The sequence below is a fragment of the Eulemur rufifrons genome, chromosome 6, assembly GCF_041146395.1.
Source record: "Eulemur rufifrons isolate Redbay chromosome 6, OSU_ERuf_1, whole genome shotgun sequence".
Classification (NCBI taxonomy): Eukaryota; Metazoa; Chordata; class Mammalia; order Primates; family Lemuridae; genus Eulemur; species Eulemur rufifrons.
The window spans coordinates 1,580,731-1,595,812 of record NC_090988.1 but is presented as its reverse complement, the minus strand read 5'-3'; the positions used below and the strand labels follow the sequence as shown (position 1 = coordinate 1,595,812).

At 33.7% G+C, this 15,082-nt stretch overlaps 1 protein-coding gene across 4 annotated transcripts in view; it reads right to left on the bottom strand.

Moving 5' to 3' along the window:
* Positions 1 to 15,082, bottom strand: part of ARHGAP32 (Rho GTPase activating protein 32) — a 278,666-nt gene that overhangs the window by 18,669 nt on the left and 244,915 nt on the right. For all 4 annotated transcript variants that reach the window (XM_069470686.1, XM_069470684.1, XM_069470685.1 and 1 more), the window contains 3 exons: positions 7,411 to 7,513; positions 5,950 to 6,094; positions 5,422 to 5,504 (listed from right to left, as the gene is read on the bottom strand). In XM_069470686.1, the coding sequence (XP_069326787.1) occupies positions 5,422 to 5,504; positions 5,950 to 6,094; positions 7,411 to 7,513 (331 nt within the window). The remainder of the gene's footprint in view (positions 1 to 5,421; positions 5,505 to 5,949; positions 6,095 to 7,410; positions 7,514 to 15,082) is intronic.

Here is a 15,082-nt window from a genome sequence, read left to right as displayed (position 1 = left end):
TATGGAGGAGAAAGTCAAGGTTTGCCAGGAGTTACACAAATTGGCAGTGGCAGTGCTGGGTCTCAAATCAAGGTCAGCGTGGCTCCAAAGGGCCTGCTCATTCAACAGCATCTACTGTAGCTGCTTTAGAGTTAAAATGGTAATTCTCTGTCCCTTCTGTACATGCTTAAACAAGGAAAGACAGATAGAAGTGAAGCTGGCCTGGGGACTATAAAGAGGTGGGAAGCCTGAGAAATGTATTTAGAAAATAATGTAAAATTTTATTGGGGGGGGTGAAGAAAAGAAAAGATTAAAGGACTTCAGAAATGTATTTCATAAGAATTGCAAATTAAAACAACCAAAGATACCTATTTGGTTTACCTATCTAATAATAAAGATTTTTCAAAAGTTAATGTAGAATTTTAGTCAGGATTCCATGAAGTGAGCACTTTCATATTCAGCACATGAGAGTTCAAATTGCATAAACATTTGTGGAACACAGTTTGGATATTATTGTACAATAGTAAGAAAAAAAATATTAGTATCTTTTGATTTCCAGAATTTCACTGCTAAATTTAATCCTAAAAAAAAAAAATCTAGATTCCACGTGAAAGGAGGATCCTCATAGTAATATTCAAAATTGGAAAAAAAACCCAAAAACATCTTATACTGCCATGGTAGGTAATAACGTATATTAGGCGACAGGTAAAGAAGGCATTATTAGGATATATACACTACATATATATGTGTACATACATCAAGCTGTAAAATATACAGTATACAACATACATAGAACATACATGCAACATATACTATTGAACATATGTGTGCAAGGCTCTACTCTGGGAATACCGTGATGAGACAGAATTCACAACCGCAGGAAGCTTATGTTTTAGAGAGCTTATATAGATGGTCTGACTTAACGATGCTTCAACTCATGATTTTTTGGCTTTACAATGGGTGTGAAAGCAACACGCATTCAGTAGAAACCACACTTTGAATTCTGAATTTTGATCATTTCTAGGGCTAGCAATAAGTGATATGGTACTTTCTTGAGATGCTAGGCAGTGGCAGCTAGCAATAGTCCCCAATCAGCCACGCCACCAGGAGGGTAAACAACCGATACTCTACAGTGTTGCCAGACGATTCTGTCCAACTACGGGCTAATGTAGCACTTATTATTTAACAGACCTTGTTCTATGTGCTTTTTCTTTAATACTCACAACAACCCTATGAGAAAGTTATTATTGTTATCTCTGTGTTACAAATGATGAAACTGAGGCCAGAGAGGCAAAGGAACTTGCCTAAGGTCACACAGCTAGTACAGTCAGTGTGGCTCCAGAGTCCCTACATTACAATGCCTTGAATATATAGATAAATACTGTATATAGAAGGTATAAATGTACTACACAGAAGAGTATAAACATATATATAATGTAGAATAAGAGATACAGATAAAAACACATAGTGGGAGATTTATTTATATAAAAACTTATAGGACATATATATACTTCACTGTATGAGGAAAATAAATAGTAAGAATTCTATTAAATACATAATACATTATAGGAGGGAAATGTGTACATTTATATGTACATGATAGAGTCTCTTCTTACTGAGTTCTCTTAATTCACTCACAAGAGTAATCACTACTTTCAATTCCCTCTGAAAAATGAACTGATTGGTGTCCAGGGCATAGGAAGTTTTTATGGCTAATACGTTTCTCTGTGGTATCCCTGAGCACATTGGCTAACATTATTTGTATTATAAGCTTACCTAAAGTCAATTATAAGTGTTTCCATAACTGTTCACATAGGTTATTTTGATTCATAATTTAATTAAATGCCATCAACATTTATAAAACATGTTTTTAGAAAAAATTTTGTTTGCATGTTTCCATGAAACCTCAGTTGAATGCTTTGCAAAGTCCTGATAAAGGTGAGCTGCCAAAAAAGGAAGCTGCAAAATGAGTAAGAAACAAACACTGTGATGAGTAGAGAACAATTTAAAGCAACACAAAACCTATAATTACTAATAATATTCTCCCAAAGAGAAGAGACTGTATCCATGAAAAAAGAATAGCATGCTACAAAGTAGGAACATTCAGGGAAAAAGGCATGGAAATGAGTTCTTGGAAATAAATTTTTAAAAAATCAACAGAGGACTTGGAGGAAATCTATAGGTAGAAACTGACAAAGGTAGAGAAAAAAAAAGGGCCATTAGTTTAAGAGTTACAGTAATCCCAGGAAGAGAATAAATGATGGAGTTTAAATTGCAATGAGAATCATCAAAGAAATAACACAAGAAAAATTCTCAGAACTGAAGAAAGTAAGTTTCCAGATAGAAAAGACTCATAAAGTGCTCAAAGCAAAGAATGAAACAGAACCCATACCAAGATATATCAATGTAAAAACTGATCATTAGGTATGTTCTAAATTTGAAAACATCCAAAAAGGATAAAAACAAACCAAGACAAAACAGATTATATTTAAAAAATGGTACACTAGTACCAGACTTTGCTGCAAAATTTTTGGTCAACAACGATACAATACCATCAAAATTATGAGAAAACAATTATCTACATGCTAAAATTATATAGCCAATTATCAATCAAATACAAGAATAGAATAAGAGTATTTTCAGATATCAAGATCTCAAAAATTTACTCCCGCTGGGCGTGGTGGCTCACGCCTGTAATCCTAGCACTCTGGAAGGCCGAGGCGGGAGGATCGCTCGAGGTCAGGAATTCAAGACCAACCTGAGCAAGAGCGAGACCCTGTCTCTACTAAAACTAGAAAGAAATGATCTGGACAGCTAAAAAAAAAAAAAAAATATATATATATAGAAGAAAATTAGCCGGGCATGGTGGTGCATGCCAGTAGTTCCAGCTACTTGGGAGGCTGAGGCAGAAGGATCGCGTGAGCCCAGGAGTTTGAGGTTGCTGTGAGCTAGGCTGACTCCACGGCATTCTAGCCCAGGTAACAGAGTAAGACTCTGTCTCAAAAAAAAAAAAAAAAAAAAATTACTCCCTATGTAACTCTTCTCAGGAAGATAGCAAAGATGTGTACTACCAAAGCAGGGAGTAAAAACAAGGAAATGACAACAAGAGATCCAAAAAAGAAGCGATCTAACTCATGAAGGTGGTGAAAGGAATTTCCAGGGTGAGGGTAAAGGACTGGCGTTAATAACTTCCTTGTAGGTCTAGAGAACAATCAGTTTGGATTGAGGCAGGGGAACAGAAGGCCCTAGAGGGATGTTTTCAGAAAGAAAAAGAAAAAAGAAACATTGCTGGATATGATTGAACACACTGAGAAACACTTCTTTAATATATAGTTCTGTTAGAGGGTTGAGGGAACAAACTAGTGACAAATATTAATAGAAACTTAGCAAGTCAGAAATGGGCAATTACTCCACAGTAAACCCCAAACGGTTACACCAGAAAGGAAACGTAGTTCTAGTATACTATCAGTGCAGCCGCCAACAACAGGGACGTAGTTACTGCCATGCAGATGCTGAACACTGGCTGGGCTCCCGACGCAGACCCAGCTGGACTCTGAGGAAGGGGAGCGTGTGTTTGTGCAGTACTCAGGGGAGGAGGCTGTAAAAGAGCCACATCCTCATCTACCCCGGAAGGAGAGCAACACATAGTATCAAAAAGCAAAAAATCAACAAATAGCAATTAAGCATGCTGTGTAGAAGCAGGGGAGTCAGCTCCAGAAGAAAGAGTTGAGAGTAGTAACTTCTGGGAAAAAGAAATTAGAAATGGAGAAGCAACTGCTGTTTCTCAGTGTCAGCTCTGCATGCCATTTGGCTTTTAAAAACTATGTACATACATTATATTGACAGTTCTTTAATATAGAGAAAAAAGATGTATTTCTATCATACCTCATGTAAAATTACCAAGTCAAGAAGTAAGTCTTGGCTTAAATCTAATCATCTGCCTCACTATGCTTAGCTTAAAACAAAAATAGTAAAGGCCAGGCTCATTCACATATTTTATCATTTAAAAAAATCCTCTTAAGATGGCATTATTTAGTACAGTTGTCCCTTGTATCCATGGGGGATTGGTTCCAGGACTCCCTGTGGATACCAAAATCCAAGGATGCTCAAGTTTCTGATCTTTACGGCATAGTATTTGCACATAACCTACGCACATCCTCTCGTTGAATCATCTCTTGATTACTCATAATACCTAATACAATGTAAATGCTATGTAAATAGTTGTTCTATTGTATTGTTTAGGGATTAACAACAAGGAAAAAAGTCTGTACACATTCAGTACAGACCTTTTTTGTCCTCTGAATATTTTCAATCTGTGCTTGGTAGAATCCACAGATGCAGAACCCTTGACGTGGAGGGTCGATTACATTCAGCTCATAGATGTAAAGACTGATGCTTAGAGAAGGGACACAGGAATAAGTGATAGACTTGAAAATTCAAACTCAGGTCTATCTACCAAAGCCAATATTCTTTATATTGCACTAGTTTTTTTTTTTTTTCTGATAATTTGATAAAGAAAATTCTCTTCTCCCTTAAAGATATTCCTCAAATAACTGTGTATTGATCAGATTTGTCTTTTCAGCCCTCCTTTTCAGGGATAAGTACCTCAATTTTTTGAGTTTACCTCACGGAAGTTCTTTGAGTTTCTTCCACACTTAATGGGTTCTTAGACCTCATTAATTTCATTGTATTTCCTTTGAGACAGGTTACATTAGTAAGACAATGAGTTGATACTAAGTTACTTTCTGGCGTGTGACTATCATGCATTTATATCTATTTAAAAATAAGTGATTTTTAACATTGATTAAAAATTGTGCTGAACGTAGTGATTTTTTAAAAATACATTATAAGCAATGTCATTTTGAAAAAATCAGCACTAAATTAATTTGTATATTACAAGAACATCTAAGTTTAATTTCTTGTCAATTGAATTTTTAAAATGTATCTCTTGCTTTTTTACATACTGTAATACAGTGTCTACTGTTTTCTTTCTCTCACTAAATGGCAAAGTCATCCTTAATTTTAGTCTGGTCTTCTCAGATATAAACAAAAATATTCCTGAGAGTCCAAACTAACATACAAACCAAATTGGGTTTTAAAAAGTAGCAACAACAACAAAACCAATAACAAAAACAAAACAAAACAAAAAAACCTTCCAGGTTTAGTCAGCCATTCATTTGTCATTTGTTCATTCATTCATTTACCATTTAAGTAAGTAAATGGATGCTGGATGCTAAGCACTATGCCAGGCCCTGGGGATATAAAGACAAATAAATAAATAAAAATGTATATATTTATGAATAAAATTCATTCTGGAAAAATGGAAGTTTGATTAGTTAGAACTCCAAGGAAGTTTAAATAGTTAGAAATCCAAAGGAAAACAACACTGTTGCAGATCAACTGACTTCTCCCTCTATCCGGTACTGGCCGGCTGTGGTTTACCTGTAGTGTGGTGGGGGGAGCTGCTGGATAACATCGTGAATTTTTATCAGTCTTTCTTCGTCTGTTGCTGCTGAAACAGCATCCTGTAGCAATCACAATGGAAAATAAGCTAGTGAGCTTTGTTGGTAAATTTGAAAGTTCTTCACTTATAATTCAATTTTCACTCTGAAATTAACTCACTTTACTCTTTGATGCTAAATGAGAAAGAAACACAACATAATAGCAAGGAAGTAAACTGTTTTCACACACTGTGAGTGCTGAAATCTACTCAAATATAATTTTAAAAAGCTTAATGGCAATCAGTATTAAAGGTGGTAAGATTAACAGCTCAAAGTCAGAAACTAAAAGAATGACAGTATGAAAACAGCAAAGATTACAGATAAACTGGCAATAATTGTTGGTTTTTTAAGGAGTCATTTTAGTCACAGAACTATTTCTTACATGTGATCAAACCAATCTTCACATGTTTTAAACAAAACCACAGCAAAGCTCCACAAAGCACTCGATTCAAAAGTGATTTGTACTCACAGAAAATTTCTCATATAGCTGGTAGGTGAGCAGAGGGTTGGGGAGCTCTCGGAAGTACAGCTTACAGAGGGATCCCACAGAATGGATGTCTTGAACATATGGCTCCTTTGTCAGGTCGGGGACATGCTCAGAGTCAAATTCATGGCTAATAAAGGCAGATGAGGATAAAACAAAATTATTTTACTGGAGGAAAGCAAATATATGACTTAAAAACAGAAAGCAAAGGACCAAAGTGTCCAGCTCCACCTCAATGAGTTCCTATTTTCTTCAATTTATTATATTTCATGTAAGTTATATTTGGACTTCAGCAACAATTGGATGCCTTATCATAAGACAGGTATCTTTCTACATGGATGTTAAAGGCATAGCTTTAATGTTAAAATGGACAATAACCTCAAAACTCATATGAAGGCGCAGCTCTTATAGCACATCAATCTGCAAACTGGACTCCTAATCTCTAATGGTTTGAATAGATACTATTCTGGCAATCCCAGAAACTAGGGTTGAATGGCAACTTGTGCACGAACAGCTATGTACAGAAATTCCTTGGATATAAGTTGGATAGCTCAGGAATGCTTTAGTAAAGTAGGATAAAAAAAGCCAGAAATAATATATTAATAAAGCAACTCCCAGCTAATACCAAATTTTAACAGACAGTAAAATCTGTAGCATTAAAGAAAGTAAAATAAAAGTTGTGCTCAGAATACTAAGGCAGAGTAAGCTCACTCTCCAGGTTAGTTAATATTAATCCACAGGCATGAGAGGACTGATGTGTGTGGACAAAGCTGAATATAAGATTTACTGTGTCTTAAACTAAAGACTGAAACTGTCTTTAATAAAAGAACCACTTAAAGTATTTTCCAAACGTGTATTCCTGAAAACAGAGATGAGCTCTGTGGTCAATTAAAATGTTAAAATACCTACAGAATAATGGCAGTTATCATGTATCACAGTAAAAAAGAAACGATAATAGCATATCAAGAATAGACTAGAGTCCAAGAGATTAAGCAAAAATAAAATTTATATTGCTGGTATAGAGAATACCACTATTTCTGTCTCAGAGAAGATGTCGGGGAGGATGTGAAATACGTAACACGTGCATACTTGAGCATATATTACAGAATTAGGGTCAAAGAAGTTAGAAAAGGTTTCACACACATCAATTTTAATTAAGAACTAAAGAATAATTCTATCATAATGTAATTTCATCTCTCATGGTTGTCATGTGTTCAGACTCAAATTGCTAAAATCTTCAAACATTACAGAGACAAAACACAATATTGAAGAGATTAAGGTGCATGGTTCTCTGATGCTACAGATGAAGAAATGTCATTTAGAAAAATATATACAGAGAACAGTATGGATATTACTTCCTATTGTATTTAAACTATCTTACTGAAAATTACGGTTATCAAAATGACTCAATTTTGAAATAATTTCACTTTAATGAGTTGACTTTACCGTAGTCTCTGGATATTGGATGCAACGCCAGAAAGACGATATATTCCGTCCACAATGCCATATCTCTCAATGAATGCTGTGCAGCTTTGAAGAACCTGTGGCACTAATGAGAATTTTTAAAGACGTAGATTAAATTGGTAGCATTCAGTGGAACCAAAATCACAAAAAAATGGGAACATTTTAGTTTTCAAAAGCAAAATAAAATTATAAATTAAAGTTAAAGGGGGTGAAGATTTTACTCCACTACAAAAAATGATGAGGGCAGCTTTACTTAATTTCACATCTAAACTACATAACTAGTTCCTGAATAATCAAGGCTGGCTCTTATCTCATGACACTTAGGTAGGTCAAAGAGTTCATGCTCATTTAGACAGTCTGTCTTCTACAGTAGACTCATTCAGATCATGTTACCACAGTAAGGTGAACTGTTTAGTCTTAACAGTGTTCCAGATTTTTTAAAAATACAGCTGTTCAGCTAAATTTCATACATAGCAAATGGCTATAGAAAGTTAAATGCTTATCCCAACATTATTGCTTGTGACTGCTGCAATGTTTCACTTCTTTAAAAGTTTTTTTTTCTTTTCAAAGTTAACAGTTATTCTAATTTTATTCAATAAACAAAACACCAATATAACATAAAGGCCAAAGCAATTTTAAATAGATGCAATATTTTAATTTCCTGCCCATCTTTACATTAAATTTGTTGACATTTTTACTTAATATTATCAGCTTATGATAAAGGACACTCTAAGAATAAGTAGAAAGAAGAGTGCTGGTCAAAATCCCTGAAAAAAAATGCTTGGAAGTACATTATTTGGTCTACAAGGAGCTCTTATATACCAGGGATGAAACATTCAGAGTGGCAAATGAAACAAATAAGATATTTTAATACGATAATTTTAGCTAATGTATTTCATTTACAGTATATTACTGTCATTCCTTTATTATTATAATAGACTTTTCCTTGGTTTTCCTGCCTTCTGTTGTCCTTCTTGTAGTCCATCTTTAATTCTGTCAGATCCTGTAACTACATTTAAAACTTAAACTCCTTATCTTTGACGTTTTTTTTTTTTTTAAATCAAAAACAAAAACGCACCACTGCACTCTAGCCCGGGCAACAGAGTGAGACTCTGTCTCAAAAAAAACAAAAACAAAAACAGCAGCTGATAGTACCTAGCACTTAGTATGACCCAGGCTAAGTGCTTTGCAACAGACTCTCTGATTCTCACAGAAACCCTGTGGTGAAAGTACTATCATTATCCCCGTTTTTACAGAGAAGAAAATTGGAGCAATGAAGTTTTACCCAAGCACAGGCAGGAAAACAGTGCTAGAAATGAGCTTCTAACTCCAGCAGTCCAAGGACAGAGCCAATGCTTTTAATTACTGCAATACACTGCCTGGCATAGAAGGCCCTTTGCAATTTACACTTAATTATTATTATATTTCCATATTTCACAACTATAGGCAAAGTGCAGTTTCACCTTTTACCATACAAACCAGTCATTCTATGACTCCTTCACAAAGCAATTTCTTCTACCTGGACTCTTCCTTTTTCATATAGAAAATTCTTGGCTGTTGTTCAGAACCCAGGGAAACTATCACTCTTAAGCAAGCCTTCACTGAAAACCCTCAAGTAAAGGTAACCGCAGCCCTATGTCCTACATACTCACAGAAGGGTATTTCAAATGATCATGTATTTGTTTATACAACCATTACTCCTTTTAGACTGCAGGCTCATAAAGGACAAAAACCATGCATCATTCATGTTTGTATATTCAAAACTCAGGAGCACTGTCCCGACACAATGTGTAAAAATAAGCATGTGAATTAATTTACAGGTGCACCAAGAGTCAGAAAAAGTTATCTGATCCATTTAGCAGGTGGGGACCTTAGTTTTCATATGGAGCTATATTCATTTCAACTATATGCTTTCTGCCTCTAAATACATTTAAGACTTTTAATAACAAGACAGGGAAACGTGCATGTAGTAAAGATGAAGGGCAGACAGAACTGTCAAGAACTTTTTGTGGACTGACTTTGATATTATAAGCAATCTGTGTCAAAATGATGTGTAAGATATAAAATAAGTTTTTGAAAACACAGGTCCTATTTCTAGCATCCTTTCAACAATGATAACCTCAAGTGCCTTAGTTTCTATTCTATAAACTAGAAGTGGAATAATAAAATTTGGAGCTAGAAAATTTCTGCCATCTACTTCAAACGAAATATATTTAGAGATTATGGGGATAATTAACATAATTACTTAAAGGGACAAAGAGTTGTAATTCTTTTTCTTAAAAGATGCTTTGCATTATGTATGCTCCAAATTAGCATGCTAACTCACCAGGTACACAAAAAGTTTCAGAACACAGGATTTTATTTCTATATTATCAGGCTCTCCTAGCATACATTATAAAATTTTCATAAAAATAAGTTACTATGTTTAAAAAAGTATAGATAACTTTCACTGGAATCTCACATCTGTGTGATATTAGATTCATATCCACTTATATTCTCCCAAATAAGTAGGAAAACTTTGAAATTATAGAGAATTAGAGGTCTTTCCCCGATAATATGACCAAGCTCCTACAGACGTAATACTTCATGGAAAGCACATGAATTGTTTCTTTACATTTTATGTTCTCTAAGTAAAAGGACGGAATGTCTACAAAACAATCACACAATGAGGCTTAATAAATAAAATTACGTAACTATTACTTATAATTTTAAGACAGACAAATGAGACATTTAATAAGAAATAAGTGGCAAAAGGAAAGAGAAAAGCATAAATTTTAATTGTGAAGAAAAGAGAAACTGAAAAACAGTGGTGAAGATAAAATGAAAACATCTGGTTTATTTTTTCACTAAAATGTAGGAAAGCAATATAAGAATCCAATATATTATGTCTTTCAAAAAAAGGTATTTTATTAGCTACCCCGCCCAACCCATCTAACAAGCCAATCAAATGCACACTAAATAATGACTCAGTCAAAATATAACATTACAAACTTCCAAAATGGCTTCTCTAAGAAGCGCCGTGGAAAAATCGTCTTCCTTGAAACTTAGGAATTGGGGGGTAGGGGGGGCCATAGCAAGAGGTGAGTGGGCAGGCGAGCCAGTAAAAAGCTTCACCTGCATTTACAGCCGCTCCCCAAGGCTCACATGGCGGCCTGAGCTCGCCCCCTCCCCCTCCCCCTACCAGTCCACTGGCTGTCGAAAAATTATTTTCCATGAAACTGGCCCCTGGTGCCAAAAAGGTTAAGGACTGCCGCTAAAAGATGATATGACTTTAAGAATTACTCCTGCATCCCCCTGATCCACTTTATCATTGTTAGGTTTTTTTTTTTTATATCATCATATAATAACAGAATAAGAAATGTTACATTAAAATTGATGATCCTTAAAACTAGAATCATGGTTAAAAAAAGTAGGATCTTATAGTTTTGGTTTTGTTTTGTTCTTTTTATTTACTCAGTTACTCATCAATCAAGTATTTATCAAGTCCCTTCTATGTGCCAGGCATCCCACGAGCATTTCAGATACACATGAAAAAGCAGAGTTCCATTTTCAGAGAAGTGACTTTCAGGTTAGGAGTACATGATTACGGTGTTACTTTGTATGATGAGCATCGTGATTTTTGATTAGGAAAATATGATTACCTAAAGGATTAATTTCAGGGGTTATTTGGGCCTTGTTTAATTTCTACTGAGCTCTGATTACAAAACCCTGGTATATAATATGACATAGAAATATGTTCAGGCAACAGAGTTTCCTCTCCTTGGGTTTTAAAATATTTTTTATATTTTGTGCCAAATATAATTTTACCTAGTTTTCTACAAAGTTCTCACTATTTTGTTTTAGAAAGCTTATTTCAAACTTTTAAGAAAATTTCAAACTTATTTCAAGCTTTTAAATATGTACAGCAAAAATAAAAGTCCTATAGAAAAAACAAAAAAAAAATCAATGATACCTGAAGACTGTTCCATTCAAATAGATTTTATCATAATTAGTATACATGAGCACTGTAGTTAAATCTGTTATTTTTCAGGAAGTAATTATATATTGGTTTCTGCCCTCTCCTATCATTCTTATGAAGAATGGAAACACAGCTGAAACTTCTAAGTATAATTAAAATTGCTGAATCGATGTTTGAAAGCTATTAGGTATGGCAGAACAAACTGGAAACACTCATTCATACTAATGATCACATCTAAGCAAAGTTGAACGATGGCAAGAAATACAAAAAGAAAAAGAAATTAATGTAACAAAAAATATTTTAATGCTATAATTAAGAATGCCCAAGTAAATAACAAATTAATATAATCTATATACAACAAAAAGTACTATGTGGGCAGATTTTTTAAGAATCAATTCTATAAAAATAACTGACATAATCTTTAATCAACTCAATTATAAACACTGTGACTGTGATAAGTGAAACTCTGTAAGATCATCCTGAGTGAACCCTGGCACCAGGGACTATAAACGAAAGGATAAAAAGAAAACTGCCTTGTCAGGCTCCTATGTGATTTCTTACAACACTTTGTATAGAAAAAACAGGTCAGGTTTGTCACTTATTGCAACAGGGAGGTGCTCAAAAGTTTAGAAAGTGTAATAGGATAATCTCTCTACGAACTTCATTATTCACTAGGAATTATTCAGAGGATGAATCACTTAGCAAAACATAATTCTGATATGACCTTCCTTTTCAGAAAAATCTGCTGTAAAATCTATTTTGTTTATGATAAAGACACCACTTTAAAGTCTAAGCCAAAACAGAATAGTCACGAAGAACACTTATACATATTATATAATTATATTTATCTGTCTATTACATATACTGTATATATCTCTGATCTCTCCTCATAATTATGCATATAGTATATCATTCTTCATGATTATTCTAATTGCTTAAATTTACAGTTTAAAATATCATATACAATATATATTCAATTCTAATTGTTTTAATTTAGACTTTAAAATAGCCTCTCTATATGTGTATGAATATATATACACATATAACTGTAGTTATAGAGTACATACAATATATGAAGTCTCGGCTGGGCATGGTGGCTCATGCCTGTACAACTAGCACTCTGGGAGGCTGAGGCAGGAGGATCACTTGAGCTCAGGAGTTTGAGATCAGCCTGAGCAAGAGCAAGATTCCATCTCTACTAAAAAAATAGAAAAAATTAGCAGGGCAACTAAAAATAGAAAAAAATTAGCTGGGCATGGTGGCATGTGCTGTGGTCCCAGCTACTCGGGAGGCTGAGGTAGTAGGATCGCTTGAGCCCAGGAGTTTGAGGTTGCTGTGAGCCAGGCTGATGCTATAGCATTCTAGCCCAGGTGACACAGCAAGACTCCGAATCAAAAAAACAAACAAAAAAACCCCAATATACGAAGTCTCAACATCTTTAAAGCTAAAATTCCTCACATGTTTATTAAATCAAAGACAAACTAAATCATTTTGATATTAAAAAACATTTTCTTTCCTCATGAAAATTTTAGTTAATGAACTTCAAAAGTTTCCCTTTCCTACTAATTTAATCTTCATTTGAATATTAAAATGAGTATCCTTCATATGAATATTTATTCTTTTTTTACCATCCCTAATGAAACTGTAAATTATTTTAATATGCCACCTAGAATATATCTGACCTCACTCTTTAAGGTTTCTGCCTCCTAAAGTTTATCAAATTGCAATTACACCCTCATGTCGCAAGTTCATTTTTGTGTGTATACAGACTTCCTCTGTTGGACAGGCTGTCAGCACAGAGGTTTATCTTCCAGGACTATTGAATTCATATTTAATATTCCTTTAAAGTTTTGTTTTAATTGAAAAAGCAAGACAAGAAAAAAATGAGTCACAAAGACACTCTGTATCTAATACTTTAGCATAATTATATTCATTTTACATGTCGCCTAAGTATCCATACTTCAGAAAGTTTTATCTATTGCTTATATACGTTTTCCAAGTCTCTACACTGCACTCAAACTCACAATAGTTAATTGCTTCATAATTTATGGAACAATCCTCCCAAAGTTAGGTATTTAATATTTTTTTGCTCTCACACATAATGCTATAATGAATATTTCTATTTAATTATAATATTAGCATAAATCCCTAAGGAGTAGAATTGCTAGATGAAAGGGACACTAAAAAGTCTGTTGCTATAAAGTGCCAAAATGTTTTCCAAAAAGGTTGTACTCATTCTAAGTACCTGAAACCAACAATTTTTACCTGTTGGTAAAAAATCACTGCTGTTAATGGCACTGGATATCATAATTTAGAAAAACAGCTTTGTTATCTTAATAATGTCTACCTATGTAATATGGTTTCTCAAAATCGCCCGAAGGTACATTTCCATGATTACAAATGAGGATAAACACTCTTCTGTATTTTGTTTTCCTATCACCCTGTGACAATTATGCATTTGTATCTTTTCTCCATTCGTTTACTCAGAGACTTAAATTTTTTCAAAAATCTGGATGATATTCTTATACATTATGATAGCAGTATTTCATCATATCTAAAAAATTATTTTTCCTTGTTTACATTTCCTCCCTCTATATTTGTTATTTCTCATTATATGAAAAGTATATATTTTAAGTCACCTCTATGGTTTTTGTTTAAATCTGATAAAGCTATTACTATTCTTTTATCTTAAAACAGAATCAGTTCATATTGGCAATTTCATAAGTTTAAAATGTTTAACTCCCTTACACATTTGGAGTTTATTTTCAGTGTCATAAAGCAGGAATTAATTTTTTTCAAAACTGCAATTTCATTATCTCAGTATATATTATAAATAAATAACTTTTCCTCATACCATGGTTCTAAAACTATACTTTATCATAATGGATTTTTATGTATAGTGGTAACTATTTCTGAACATCCTAAGCTGTATCATTCGCATTTCATTCTCGGCACAAAGCTCTGCCTTCTAGTTTTGAATACTGTTTTACTATCTGGTAAAACTACGTGTCTCCTGATTTTTTTCCCCTCTACAGTGATCTCTGATATTTTCACTGGTTGATTTTTCCATGTGCATTTTGAAGGGATGCAAAAATAATCCTCAGAGTTTTTGTCTTTTTGTTTTTTTAAAGAACTGCACTGTTGATATTAATTTGGAAATAACATCTATTTGAAATGATATTTTGTCTACTCCCTTAAGAAACATGGTATAGTTTGCACTAAATTCATATTATTAAGTCCACTGATCTTCTTTAAACAATGAGTAAGGCCTTAATTTGGACTTGATATTATTAACTTGATTATAATTAATTTACCATTTTTGATTAGTGATCTTCTCAAAAGGCACAAAGGGTATTTCCCATCAGAATTCAGAGTTTCACTAATCATCTATTTGTGATACTCATCAACATCACAGGTGAATACCTTAATATGCCTTAATATTTTAGCATCTCTAAAAGAGACGGTAGAGGAAAGTGCTGTTTTAAAATATCAAATGAATTTCCTTTTTTCCTTCCTTCCTATCCATCCAATTCCTCCATCCGCTCACCTAATCACTAAATTCTTCATTCACAATTTAATTTATGAAAAAAGAATGTAAATTTTTAGGTATAAAAGTTGGAAGACTGGTTTTGATATTTCATAGTCTCAAAGCTATGTTTTTTCCTACAAGAAGTATTACATAAATATTTTAGGATA